General features: G+C 42.6%; 1 protein-coding gene across 10 annotated transcripts in view; it reads left to right on the plus strand.

Annotated features, from left to right (window-relative positions):
• DGKG (diacylglycerol kinase gamma) overlaps positions 1–14,125 on the plus strand; it is a 206,759-nt gene that overhangs the window by 66,946 nt on the left and 125,688 nt on the right. For all 10 annotated transcript variants that reach the window (XR_005984256.1, XR_005984257.1, XR_005984253.1 and 7 more), the window contains 4 exons: positions 3,857–3,906; positions 7,570–7,644; positions 8,302–8,424; positions 12,901–13,018. Coding sequence is in view for 2 of the 10 variants with exons in the window: in XM_041731892.1 (XP_041587826.1) it covers positions 3,857–3,906; positions 7,570–7,644; positions 8,302–8,424; positions 12,901–13,018 (366 nt within the window). In the remaining 8 variants the exon portion in view is untranslated. The remainder of the gene's footprint in view (positions 1–3,856; positions 3,907–7,569; positions 7,645–8,301; positions 8,425–12,900; positions 13,019–14,125) is intronic.

The following is a 14,125-nucleotide window of genomic DNA, read 5'->3' on the forward strand; positions in this document are numbered from 1 at the left end:
TGATCAACCTCTATCTTGTTAAAGCTTATTTCTATTTCTTCACCTATCCTTACCCCAAGTTTTTTTGACCTCTAGAGAAAAGGGACTAGTTAAGTAAGGGAGTTGAGCTTGGTTTCATAATATTACTGAAGTTGGTTTCAAAAACACATCTTCAGAGAGAGAGTAATGGCTGGTGGCAGAAAGGAAATCCCACAGCAGCTGAAACAGCCTGTAGTCTTGTAGAAGACTCACTGCAGGGTTGGCCTCCCCTACCTCCATGAGCCTATAGGCAGACTTTTAAAATAGGAGATAATAGGATCTTGTTAAAAAAGGAACATTGTTTTGGCTCCACTTGGGACCTTAGTAGATATTAAGGGAAAAAACACACATCATGGCAAAAGTCAAAATTTCAGTTAATAATAAGACTCATCAATAAAACTTAAACATTAACAAGGAAATGTCTGGCAAAGGTTAACCCTTGCCAAAATGAAAATTAAAGTTATCTCATTAGCTGAGCCTAAAATCTCCCCCATAGTTTTGAGGTGTTAACAATTGTAAGTCTGAAGTGCTAATTTAGTGGCAAATATAGCAGATTTCTGTTTCTTTTGGTTAATGTTAAAAGTGAATGTCAAATTATTCCCAACATTCAGCTGGATTATGAGTTATAGGCATTGTATTTGTTCATAATTACCGGAGAGGATATGGCAGATTTTTTCATATTAGTGACTCCCAGGCTGAGTCTTGTAATGGCAATAAAAAGAAACTGTATTTTAAAAAAAATTTTGTTACAAAAAATTTCCAACATAGATAAAAGTAGGAAGCACGATGGACTTCCATATACCCATAAGCCACCTTCAGTAATTACCTGCTTATCATGTTTTGTTTATACTTCCCATGCATTCCCTCTGCCCTACAATATTTTGAAGCAAATTCCAGACATCATATAATTTCCCTGTAAATATTTCAGTAGGTACCTCTAAAATATGACTTTTTCTTAAATATAACCACAGCACCATTATCACATTGAAAGGCAATGATTCCTTACTATTGCCTATCCGGAGAGAAAAGAGGCAGAGCTAAAATAAGAACAAAAGCATTTGTGTAAGGCCTCAGAATAGCAATTAGGGGAACACAGATTTGGGCAGCAACCCAAATAGTGCCCTTCCCAAGGAATAAATGTCAAGGGTTTTTAAAGACAAAAGGGAATGCTTGTATATGTTCTTTACAGAGAGCTTTGATTGGTGTTGATGGCAGAAAACTAATTGGTCACTAAGGCCATCACTAAACAAAGTCTCTTTTCTGTAGCCAGTTGCAGGTGTTCGGGCTAAGTCCTTGGAATATTTGCAGTTTGGTCCAATTCAGAGTTCACAATTCCACCCAATGAGGAAGTGCATAAAGCCTATACCTCCTTAATGGCCTCCCAGCTTGATTTTAAAACCCTTTGACATAAATGACATTTAATTTCACCTTTTATATATCAAATATTCAGACAATTTCCCCAATTCTATATTTCCAATAGTTTGTTTGAATCAGGATCCAAATATGGTCCATACATTGCCATTGCTTCTTAGGTTTCTTCTATTTTAGTTTTCTGCATATTTTTTTTCCTTGTAATTTTTTGTTGTAGAAACTTGGTCATTTGTCATCTAGAGTTTTTCATCTTGTTTGCTTGTTTTTTAAATTAAAGCAGATGAATTCAGATCCTTTTCTAATTTTAATGATTGAAAGCAACTTAAGCTTTTCTTTTTTAATAACCAAACACATATCTTTTTGGAAATAATAGCCTGAAATTCTACCTCTCATTAGTACATTAATAACAATAACCCTCATTATTGAATACCTTTTATTTACTAATCATTTTAAATGAGTTATCTCATTTTAACCTCACAATAACCCTAGAAGGTCAAGGTGAATATTCTCATTTTATGTCAGAAAGCACAGAAAGTGTAAATGACTTGCCCAAGGCCATGCTGCTAAAAAAAAAAAAAAAAAAAAAGGATGCTTTCTTTCTAGTTCTTTCTAGCTCTACTGTCCATGCATAGTAGGACCAAGAGAAAGAAAGCTCCGTGTTGAGTTGCCCAGACCCAAGGTCTGGGAGCAGCAGTAGTGGGAAGGTCTGTCCTTTACGTCATTCAGCCATCTGTTTGGCAAGTCAGCCTCATATGCTGAATGCCTCTGACCAGGACATTCTGAAGACTCATGGAGAATCGGAAGACTGTGATCCTACTTTGAAAGAATCTCGACTCCCACTACAATCACACCACTGAACAAACACAAGGTGCAGGGATATTAAAACATGTAGAAAGATATGACAACACATGGGCCACCTAGCAGGATTGTTGTGACCTGTGGGGACAACACTGAAAGGTCCTGAGTTGGTATGTGGGGGAAGGGTCAGCCAAGGGAGGCCCCATCGAGAAAGGTCTGTTGAAGGATTTCAAGAATGGGAAGAAAATGAAGATGTGTTCAGCTCTGCTCCCCACTCTGCTTACTTCTGAGGTCACAGACAGGATCTCTACCTTTTAGATGAATTTAAGTTCCCATGTCCTGAAAATGAAAATTTAGTCCTTTGCCCAAATTTCTTTCCCAGATCTTCCTTATCCTGGATCACCTCCCTACACCTAGAACATGATAGCAGATATTTCTGAGTAGCATGTTGATATTTTAGAAAAACAAATACAATAGCTTCTATAATGGTAACTACTTCATACCTTTATTGAGAATTTGATAAGTAGTAATGATAAAGCACATAGGATAGTGCATTGTACTTATTAAATGTCATATAAAAATATTCACTGATGAGAGAAAATAACAATAAATAACATTTGTTGAGTGCTCTCTACATTCCAAGCACTTACTAAGGAGTAAGACACCTAAATAGAAATCCGTATCATATAAGCTCAATCTTTCTGAAATCTTTAAAGAGGCCAAAAACATTTAGATGTCACAGTATCGATTTTTAGAATGATCATGGCTGGCATTAAATCCTGAGGTGAATGAAATGTAGTTGAACTTCTTTGCTTGCTATGGGGATGTTAAGAGAAAGAACACATCAATTTAAACTTCTCTAGATATCTTTTTAAAGAGAACAAGATTGTCAAAATCTTCTCCTAAAGCCTTTCTAAGTATTAAAAAGATCAGCAAAAATAATTACTATTTATGTAATCTTACTTGGCATGTTTTATGAACATTTTAAAGGTTTAGTATATTTATTTTATATATATCTTATAATACATTTTATGCTTGTTTTTATCTCGTATATAGAACAATTAAAATTATGGCAGAGGAAAAAAAAATTATGGCAGAGGAAAAAATTGGCCTATCATTTACATATTAATCTTCATTAAAAAAAAAAAACTTAGGAGAAAGAAACCGTTGGAATCTCCATCTTGCAAGTAAAGAAACCTGGTCCAATGAAGTTAAATGACTTGTTTGATGCCCTGGAGGTAGGACCAAGGCAGGATAAGGCCCAGATGTGAGTCTGCCTAAATCCACACCCTTTCTGTGTGCAATAGAAGCAATGTCCCAATTATAATTCTGGTGTCTCTGCCCACCACCAGCTGGGCATTTGCTTTGAGCTATGTTTCAGTGATGCTACAAGGTATGCATGCTCTACCAGGAATCATGCTATGACCTGGATCTCATCAGCCACAGGGTAATTGCTTAGACAGGTCTAAAAGCCAGACAACTGGGTTTTCCTCTCTTTTCCCACCCTCTGTGTGAGAAGTCAGACTCTGCACCTTGGAGGGTGGATGAGTTGGCTGCAGGGGCCTTTGGCCCTGTGACAGAACTGATCTAAAGACCAGCAGCATCAAAGCCGCAGCCCCTCCTTGGTCCCTGGAGTACACCTCAAGCCTCACCTCTGTGTTTCTTGCAGTCATGTTTCGTCTCTATGATTCGGATGAGAACGGTCTCCTGGACCAAGCGGTAAGCTCTTACTCCAGATGTCCTTCCTGAAATAAAAAAAAATCTGGGGGAGAGGGGAGCAGGTAGCGGAAGAGGCTAAAACCTTCCAGTTCCATCTTTGTAGAAATAGCAATGTCTCAGAATGGGCTGCAGAAATCCTGGTAAACCGTCACTACTACTTCCAAGAGGGCGGCCTGGGGCAGAATGAACACTACCTTGGCCTTTTCATTTTAGAAGCCCTGGATCATAAAATTTCAGAAGGGGAGATCCTCTGAACTCCTACTTACCTAGGAGTAACTCCTACTTACCTTCTGAACTATCTTACCTAGTTTAACTTCCCAGTCTTCCTCTCATACCCAGGGCGCTTGTTCAACAGGTCTGGTTCTTTCTGCTCTGAGCACATGGTCCCATCCCATTGTACCTGGGAAAGCCTGAGATTCGCCCCCACTCTCCCTCGGGGATAGGACATGGATCATGGAGTGAAAGGAGGTATGCAAAGGAAGAAGGCAGAAAGGGGGGAAAGGCAAACAGACTCAGACAGGCCCTGTGCTCATAACTCCCAGTGTCAGAGATGGGACTCCTTAACAGAAAGGCTGTGAGGTTGAGGGGCATGGGACTGAGTCAGACCAGCCCCACAGGGAAGGAAGGAAACACATCCACTAGACCAACTAAGTCATCCCAATGTCCTCTAAACCCCAGGGCTCCTTTTAGGGATCCGTATAGCCACATTGCAGTGCTTTGGATTGCATCATGCCAGGGAATAACCAGAGGACTGACTCTCAAGCATTTGACTGGCACATATTGATTGAGTGTCTGTCACATGTCGAGCACTGCTCTGAGCGCTGGGGCTACAGCAGTGAAGCCACTGGACAAAAATCCATGCCCTCGTGAAGCTTTCATTCTAGTGCAAGCACACACCCTATAAAGCATAGCAAGATATGTCAGAGAGAGGTGCGTGCTGGAAGAAAAATAAAGGAGGGAAAGGAAGTGCTGGGGGGTGGGGGGAGGAGCTGCAGGTTTAACTAGAGGAGCTAAGGAAGGTATCCCTCAGGAGACATCTGAATAGGGACTGGAAGGAAGTGAGGGAGTGAGTCATGAGGACATGTAGAGGAAGCACCTTCCATGCAGAGGGAACCACAAATGTGAGGGTCCTGAAGGGTGCTTGCAATGTCAACCAATTTTTTTAAAAGAATTTATTTTTATTTATTCATGAGAGACACACAGAGAGAAGCAGAGACATAGGCAGAGGGAGGAGCTCTCCCCACAGGGGGCCTGATGTGGGACTCAATCCCAGGACCTCAGGATCACACCCTGAGCCAAACGTAGATGCTCAACCACTGAGCCACCCAGGTGCCCCGCAATGTCAGCCGATTAATGAGGAGGCTAGAGTGATGGAGCAGAATCATGAAGAGGTCAAAGTGAGAAGTAATAGATGAGATCAGAGAAATAATGACCTGGGGTGGTTGCAAAGAGAGTTCGCCAAACGTAGCAAGCCATATCAGTGATTGGAAGAGTTTGTTTCTCTAGAGAAATGGAGACCCATTGGAGATTTTGAGCGGAAGGATGATAGGACTTGGGTTTAAAAGGATCACTCCAGCTGCTGTGTTGAGACTAGACTTTAGGGACTCCAGCAGGGATACCAATTAGGAGGCTATTGGGGAAATAAGACAAGAAATGATGGTAAGTTGCACCAGGATAGAAGCATTACAGATGGTAAGAAGTGGTTAAATTCCAGATCTATTTGGAAGACAACATGGGTAGATGGAAGTGAGTCCTCAGTAAAAATATCTGATTCAACTTCCCATGGATGATCTCTGGCAGATGGAGCTCAGGCTCTATGTGAACACTCACAGGAATGGAGAGTTCGCTCTCTACCTTAAGACAGCCATTCCACTGCTGGGGGGACTGTTGGAGAGAGCTGCCTTCCTGCACAAAAGGCACCTCTAGTCTGCCAGAGAAATTCTGAACACAAAATAGGATTCTGTTCTCTCCCCCCCTCCCCAGCCCAGCAAAGACAGCAAAATAGGCCAGCCTTCGGCTCCTCCTTCCCTACATCCCTCGGCTTACTTCTGCCTTGTGTAGGACCAGGGCAGCTCACCAGTGGAATACTGGCCCTATATCATAGGCCTTTAAGGTTCAGAAGGTCTTGTCACATCTATCCCCATGATCTTCTCTAAGCTCAAATTCTCCCAATGTCTACACTGTTTCTCACAAGGTGGGCTTAAATAACCACTCTGACCAAGCTCTGGTTTGTCAATGCCGTTCTTAAAATATGGCACAGAACTGAACCCACTCCTCTATGACTCTATACATATCCACACGTGGCCTGACCAGGGTAGACGTCCAGAGAACAAGTTCCTCCTAAATCTGCCTTCTCTGCTTCCTGAAAATGCCCACCCATTCGCACAGACCAAGACCGAGTCTGATTCTCACTTCCTGAATCACGTTGCTTTACTCAATGAATCTTGGACCCGCCTAGATGCACAAGCTCTTTTTTGTTGCACATTCTGCTGTGCCCCGTCCCCACTGTTCTGCCCGCTACGTTACCTGCATTTACTCCCTGATCTGCGGTTTGGCAATGCATTTTTAAAAATTTCAAATAAAATACAATTTTTTACATCCCTGCTGGGTTTTAGCTGGCTTATTTTGATCCAGCAATCTACCTGGTGGAGGTAACACTCTTGAACTTTGCTTCAGTTCACCAGCGTGTCTCCCCTGATCAATCTCACTATGAACATCCTCGATGGTGCCCCAGAGATACAAATGCCTCTCAGTCCAGTGTATTTTCCATGTGACTCTTGGTGCATGGATTCATTAGCAATCCAACGATTCTGTGAGGTTGTTTTTTTTTTAAGATATTATTTATTTTTTCATGGGAGACACACAGAGAGAGGCAGAGACAGGAGCAGAGGGAAAAACAGGCTACCTGCAGGGAGCCCAATGCAGGACTTGATCCCAGGACCCCAGGATCATGACTTGAGCCAAAGGCAGATGCTCAACCACTGAGCCACCCCAGCATCCCACAATTCTGTGAGGTTTTAAATAAAGTCTGACTTCAGTACCAAACAGAAGTCTTACTCACCAGGCAAAGGTAGCCCTTATCAATTTCCTGTCCACAGAGTCCTGGACTCATGGCTGGAGAAGATGCAAAGGGAAGAGAGATACCCAAAGGAATCTGAGTCATACTGCCAGTGGCCTTACCCTTTGCCCCCTCCCACACACACTGACTCCTGAGGAATATAGATGGATCTCATGTTGCTAAAGCTGCAGGAATGAGGAGAGATAAAAGAGGGAGGAGGGAACTGCCTTGGTTTATAAGTGTTTAGGAGATAAGAATCCACAAAGGAGAAAACAGGGGTGCCTTCAATGCTGAGTCCAAGTGCAGAATTGAAGAAGGAAGGTGAGTCCAGGGGGATCCAAGAAGAGGTCAGTGTTCAGTGAGTTTTCTTCATACCTCTGGTTTATCCATGTTCTGTGCTTCTTGTGAGCATCTCCTCTGCACAGAGCTTTGTGGTCAAGGCTGAAATAACGAGCAGAAACAAACGGTGAGCTCCTTAGGAAACACCAGTACGTTACACTGCTGCTCCTCACGTTCTGCCCTGCGCATCTTCCCATGGGGTTTGATTTTGAGTCTTGCTCTTGAAAACGCATCTTCAATGGTTCTCTCCTCTTGATGTTTTCTAGGAGATGGATCGTATTGTCAACCAGATGCTTCATATTGCCCAGTATCTGGAATGGGATCCCACGGAACTAAGGCCTGTAAGTTTCCAGAAGTAAGAGGAGATGTCCAATAAGCTTTCAAGATGAAAATAGGACACTCAGGATACAAATGTTTACTGTGTATGCTTTCACAAACTCGCCTCCTTCTAGGCAGCTTCTCTGGGGTCTCATACCCCCCCACTTCTCTGAAATTAAAAATGAAAGACATAATTCATATTATAATACCTAATAATACTCCCTAACCTTTCCACTAGAACCAAGTTTTCATAACAGGAGTTCAGGGAATTTTGAGCTAGAATAAATTTTAAAGATTTTCTCAATCACCAGATAATATTATTAATAATAATTACATTTGGGGGCTCCTGTGAGTCAGGTATTAGAATTTATCCCCTATCACATTTTCTCTTACTGTCACTACATTGCTACACACGTAGCAATGTTATTTTCATCTTGTAGATGAGAAAAGCAGAACCCAGAGAGTAGAGGTGGCTGGCTGAAGGCCACACAGGGCAGGGCATGGAACCCTGGCCTCCTCAACCCAATTTGCTCCCTCACTGCTCTGCTCACTGGGAATCAGAGGACAAAAGAGGTAAAACACAGACCAGATCACACAGAGCAAAAGAGAAAGAAGGGGACAGAGGGAGGCAGGGAAGCACAAGATAAAAGTGTACAATTGTTGCTCTTTGGGTTCTGCAGATACTGAAGGAGATGTTACAAGGGATGGACTATGACCGGGACGGCTTTGTGTCGCTAGAGGAATGGGTCCATGGAGGGATGACCACCATCCCACTGCTGGTCCTGCTGGGCATGGATGACTCTGTAAGTCAGCAAGCCTGAGCTCAAAGAGTTCTTGCCTTTCAGAAGCATCAGGTTCCACTTAGAAGCTTAGATAACTTAAGGAAGTTATGTCTATATATGGCCCTGGCTCCTACCTCAACTTCCCCATGGACACACCATGTGCTCTAGACCAGCCCCAAAGTCTCTTTCTACCTGTTGGTGCCTGGCATATAGTCATTCATTTTACAGAGGACGTTTACTAAATTAAATAAAGCTACTGTTCTGAGCACTGCAAGGGGACACAAATACAATACTCCCCTATCAGAAGCTTAGACTCAACCAGGCAGGGGGAGAAAAAAGTCAAGGGAGAATTTCATCTTTTCAACAAATTAGGTTAAAGTATGCTAAGAGTGTTGACGAAGGAAGGAAGGGAAGGAGAGATACTGATCTATCACAAGGTAGAGGGCGTTCAGTGACGCTGTCTTATTTAACCATCAAAATAACCAGATTAGATAGATATTTTCCCCCCCAATGTATACAGATGGAAAGCTGAGATTCTGGGCCTAAAGGGTAAAAGAGGAGCCAGAATTTATTTGCACTGGACTCCAAAGATCCCAAGCTTTCTAAAACCTCCCGCACTGAGGAATGAGAAAGAGGGAAGAAGCTTTGGAGGTCCTTTGACCTGGCTGGAAGTACATGTGGGAGTCTGATATCTCCTTCTTGAGTGTAAAGTTCAGGTAGAAAGCCCTTAGAGGATGTTCGATCTGGTTCTCAAGGATGGGTATGATCTGGCCGATGGAAGATGATAGAAGAAAGAGTTTATGGCTGGGAGAAAAGCTTGGTCAAAGACCTACATGAAAGAAAGTTCAGAGTGTATTAGAAAAACCTCCCAGGTTTGTCAGAGTAGGGGGTATGTAGGAGGCTTAAGGTGAAATCAGTGGTAATATCTGCCTGCATCTGACCTAGTCTGCTTATCTTACAAAGGAAATAACTTCCATATATGAGGTAGGAAAGATAAGAACTAGAAGTACAAATGGTGACATTAAGCACATACCAGGACTGTTGCACAGGTTGTGTTAAGCACCTCTTTGAGATTGCTGAAATGCGGTAGAGAGGAAGTTCAGCTGGGCTAGCCTCTAGCTGGCTATCATTACCCGTAATGTCTCTGTCTGACAGTTGCATAATTCAGAACTGCAATTCATAAGCTGAGCCTCCATTCCCAACACTCAAGAACAAAGAATCCTGCAGTCATCTTAGCATGTCCAGTTCTTCCCAAGTGCTAAGTAGAAATCCGGGAGCCAGGACCTAGCTATACAACTTCTGCTTCTTATTCCTTAAGACCCATGAAGTCGGAGCTGGAAAAGATCTTGGTGATTCATGCTCTAGCCTCTTCATTTTACAAACTGAGGGCCACAAAGATAAAGACTTGCCTTAGGGACACACACCTAGTTAGTACCAGAGGCCGATCTCCATATTCCGGAAGAGCACACCCTTTATTCAGTGATTCCTTATCAAGAACCTACCAAGTGTAAGAACCCACAGGAGCTAGGACATGGGGTGGTCAGATAAGGAGGACATATTTTCTGCTCCGATACTTGAATCAAAGTGGAAGTTCCAGCATATCTGTTTTTTTCTCTAAAACATGGGAATGGAGATGAGACATTTTAATCACAAGGAAGCAATTTCTATTTTCTGTTCTGTTTTGGACTTGCTAAGTCCAAGGTGTCATGCAATTCTTTGCATGGAGGGGATCCACTATCATATGGCTGGAGGAGGGAGAGAGAGCATTACCCCCAAAGGAGCATTACCCCCAGAGCCCCCCCACCAGATGCCAGACCAGCCTTGCAGGAGACCATAATTTACACCAGTAAAGTGGCAAGCAAAAGCAAATGTGAATGTAGTTTTTATTAATTAAAGCTTTATGCATTTATTTTTAAATATGCACTAAATTGTAGTTTTTACATTTTATAGTCAAGATTCTGAAGAAAGCATCCCTCAGTGTCTTAAAAAAATCACATGGTTCCTTTGGCTTTTTCAAAACCCACACGTAGCCACTAAAAAGTCTGAGATCTCTGAATGGCACAGTTGCATAGGAGAAGCAGTCTGCCTCCTGGGGAAATTGTGACAGCACCATACCCCCTGGCTGGCACGGGGGAGGTGCCGCCCTCACCCTGTAGCCTCCGATGTGCAGAAATGAAAGGGCCACATGATGGCGCTATAACCCAAGCAGAAATATTACTTTAGCCTTCATCTGGGTCTTTCTGCTTCTAACTAACCCTGTGTCCATAAAAATAGTACCTGAGAAAAGGAAAGTCAGCTGATTTAGTTAATAAAGGGATTTTCAGATAAAATGACAGTCCTTCGGGCTATATGAAGAAGCAGTGCTGAAGAATGTGCAATTTCACTCCTGTCCATAAAAGAAAACCCTAGAGTGTATAGGTAGGGGAGAAGGATGAAAGGAACATGGGCTCAAGCCAGCAAGACTCCCAGTTATTAAAATCAGTCGCTTGTTATTTTATAGTGTTGGACTATTTATACAACTTCTCCAGGACCCCTCTTCTTCATTTCCGGCATAGGTAAATACCTACCTCCTTACACATAAGGAAACACTCTGCTTATTTTGCCTTCCCTAGTGTCTAACATGGAGAGAAATTTAATAAAAGCTGTAATTCACAATGTGGTAAGCACCAGATTAGAAGCTTTACTTACATTATTTCATTTAATTCTTACAAAAATCCTCTGAGTTAGATGTTTATCAAATGAAGAGATGAATCAATATTTTCATGAATCATTTAATCAACTAGTAAATCTGTTTGCTAAAGTGGAAACCATTAAATAAAAAGACTTTAATTCTGTAAAACTCAGATCTTGAAAGAAGTAAGGTTTTGAGGTGGTGAGAAGAAAAATGCTTAGCCTTCCCCAGGGAGGAGACCAGCATTTGGAAAAACAGATGGGCTTCTCCAAAGACCATAAGGAGCACAATCTGGGCACAGGAATGGAGCTGGCTGCTGTGGGCAGCCCAAGCCAGAGGTGCCCAGAAGTAGGAACTGGGTGGGAGTTCGGCACGCTGGACCCTATGTACCTGTCAATCCTCCTTACCTTATTGCCACAGTTCGTATTGCCCGTAAGACCAGCCCAAGGGTATTAGTTTTTTGATGGAAGCCATTAGAAAAGTTTAGGGACAGCATACATGGAGGCATGTTCCTACAGCCACAGCCTCTAGTGACACTGCACTCCCAGAGCTAGAAGTGGGAAGTTCTGGTATTCCAGGGAAGGTGTGTGATTGTGTGAGCCTTGGCTCATCTAGTTGGATAGGATGAATTGGCTTCCGGGCCAAGTCTGGAGGAAGTAGTTTAACCCTCTCTCTGTCTTTGTCTCTTTGCCATTTTATCTGTGCACAGAAAGTTGAGGGAAGTACATTGCTTTTGCTAAATTGCTTTTTCTTGCTTATAAAACCAGCACATGCTCACTGTAGAAAATTTGGAAAACACCAAAGATAGGAGAAATTCGAAATTAAAGTAAATCTGTAGGGCTGCTAACCCCTGTTAATATTTAGTGACATTTCTTCCTATCCAAGATCTTATTATATAAAACTGAGGCTATAATATATCATCAGATTTGCAATCTACTGTTTTCACTTAGCATTGTACTGTGAGCACATTCCCACGCCAATAGATATTCTTACTAATATCTTTTTGATGGTCACTTAAAAATAAATCATATGGATGTACCACAACTAACCTTTGGATAATTTTGAGATCTTCAGGATATTTCCAGTTTTTTACTATTTTAAACAATGGTGGATTTAAACATCTGGCAGAGCACCAACATGTTCATCTTACTTTCAAATATTATTTCTTTGTGTGTGTGTGGGGAGGTGTCTGGGTGGCTCCGTCGGTTAAGCAGCCGGCTTTTGATTTCAGCTCAGGTCATGATCTCAGCATTCTGGGATCAAACCCCACATCAGACTCCGTGCTCAGGGACGAATCTGCTGAAAGATTCTCTCTCTTCTTCTTCCTCTTCCCCTCCCTCTGCTCATGTTCTCTTTTTCACAAATAAATAAATAAATCTGTAAAAAAAATGTATTTCTTTAGGACAGAATCCAAGAAGGGGAATTTTTAAGTCAAAAGTTACAAGTAGTTAAAAATGATGACAATGGATGGATGGATGGATGGATGGATGGATGGATGGGTGGATTTATAGTAGAAGATAGATTAAAAGTTTGTGACTTACTTTCTGCCAGCCATATAGGAGAGGTCTTATTTTATCCCCCATATATACATTCCCACTCAGGAATATCTGAGTTTTTAATATTTGCTAATTTTAGAAACAAAGGACTTTGTTTTGATTTGTGCTTTTTTTTTAAAGGAACTCCTAAAACAGTTAAATAAATGAGTATTTTGTCTTCTGTATATGAGAGGTCTTTTCCGAAAGAAGGAAGAGACCTATGGGAGACGCTCCCTGGCTTCTGCTAGCAGGGGGCTACCGTTCAGCAGCTCATTGCCCTTATCCCTGCAGGGCTCCAAGGGGGACGGGAGGCACGCCTGGACCATGAAGCATTTCAAGAAGCCCACCTACTGCAACTTCTGCCACATTATGCTGATGGGTGTTCGGAAGCAAGGCCTGTGCTGCGTTTGTGAGTAAACTCTCTTCAAACCCCCTTCCCCAGGAACCGCCTTGCTCTGCACATACTGAGGGAGAGGTTGGGTGTTTCTGCTTCCTAGCTTGAGGGACCAACAGCAGGGAATAAAGCAAGAGCTCTCTGTCCTACTTTTGTTTTGCCCCAGTCAAATGGACAAACACTGTCCTGTTGTCGGAATCCTGCCATGGGCCCTAGAGCCCTAGAAACAAATTGTTAATGGTCACACATGATTTTAAAACATCTCATGATGGGGATCCCTGGGTGGCTCAGCAGTTTAGCACCTGCCTTCAGCCCACGGCGTGATCCTGGAGACCCGAGATCGAGTCCCACATCGGGTTCCCTGCATGGGGCCTGCTTCTCCCTCTGCCTGTGTCTCTGCCTCTCTCTCTGTGTGTCTCTCATGAATAAATAAATAAAATCTTTAAGAAATTAAAATTAAAATAAATAAAACATCTCATGCTAATTTTAGTTGGGTCTTGCTAGCAAATGTTTATTTTGCTGAAGCCAGGGGTTGGTTATTAATAAACAATATAAAACTATTGTGTAAGCACAATGGAATTTAAAACCCTCCATTTGTTTCTCTTTGTAATCCATTTAGTAAAGTCAGACAGGAAAGGAGGGAAAAAAAAATAGGTGAGAAAGGAGGGAAGGAGAACAGAGAAAGGAGGACCACAGGAGAAAGATGGAGGGGAAGGAAGGAGAAGGGGTGATGTTGGAAGGAGAGTGGAGACGGGAGGAGGAGAGAGGGCGAGAGACTACAGCACAAAGGCTTTATAGCACCCAGGGCCTGTGATGCAGAGTCTTGCCAGCCACCTTACCATATAGGCAGCAGACACTCCGCCTGGACCCACTGGAGCCTAGCAAACTACTACTATAGGAGAGCCCTTGGGTGAGGTTCAGGCTGCAGAACCATTTCATCTGAGCATGCTTACATGATGAGCTAGGCAGCGCGTGACCTGGCCACAAAAGTCACCTTGGCAGAGCTGAACCCCCAGTATGCCAAGAGCCAGCATCAGTGGGCTAGTGCAGGGGCCACCAGTCCTTCTAGCACCCAGTCACCTCCAGCTCCCACACTATTCTTAGAGAAGAGCCCAATCTCAT

The sequence above is a fragment of the Vulpes lagopus genome, chromosome 17 (genome assembly GCF_018345385.1).
Source record: "Vulpes lagopus strain Blue_001 chromosome 17, ASM1834538v1, whole genome shotgun sequence".
In the NCBI taxonomy this organism is placed as follows: domain Eukaryota; kingdom Metazoa; phylum Chordata; class Mammalia; order Carnivora; family Canidae; genus Vulpes; species Vulpes lagopus.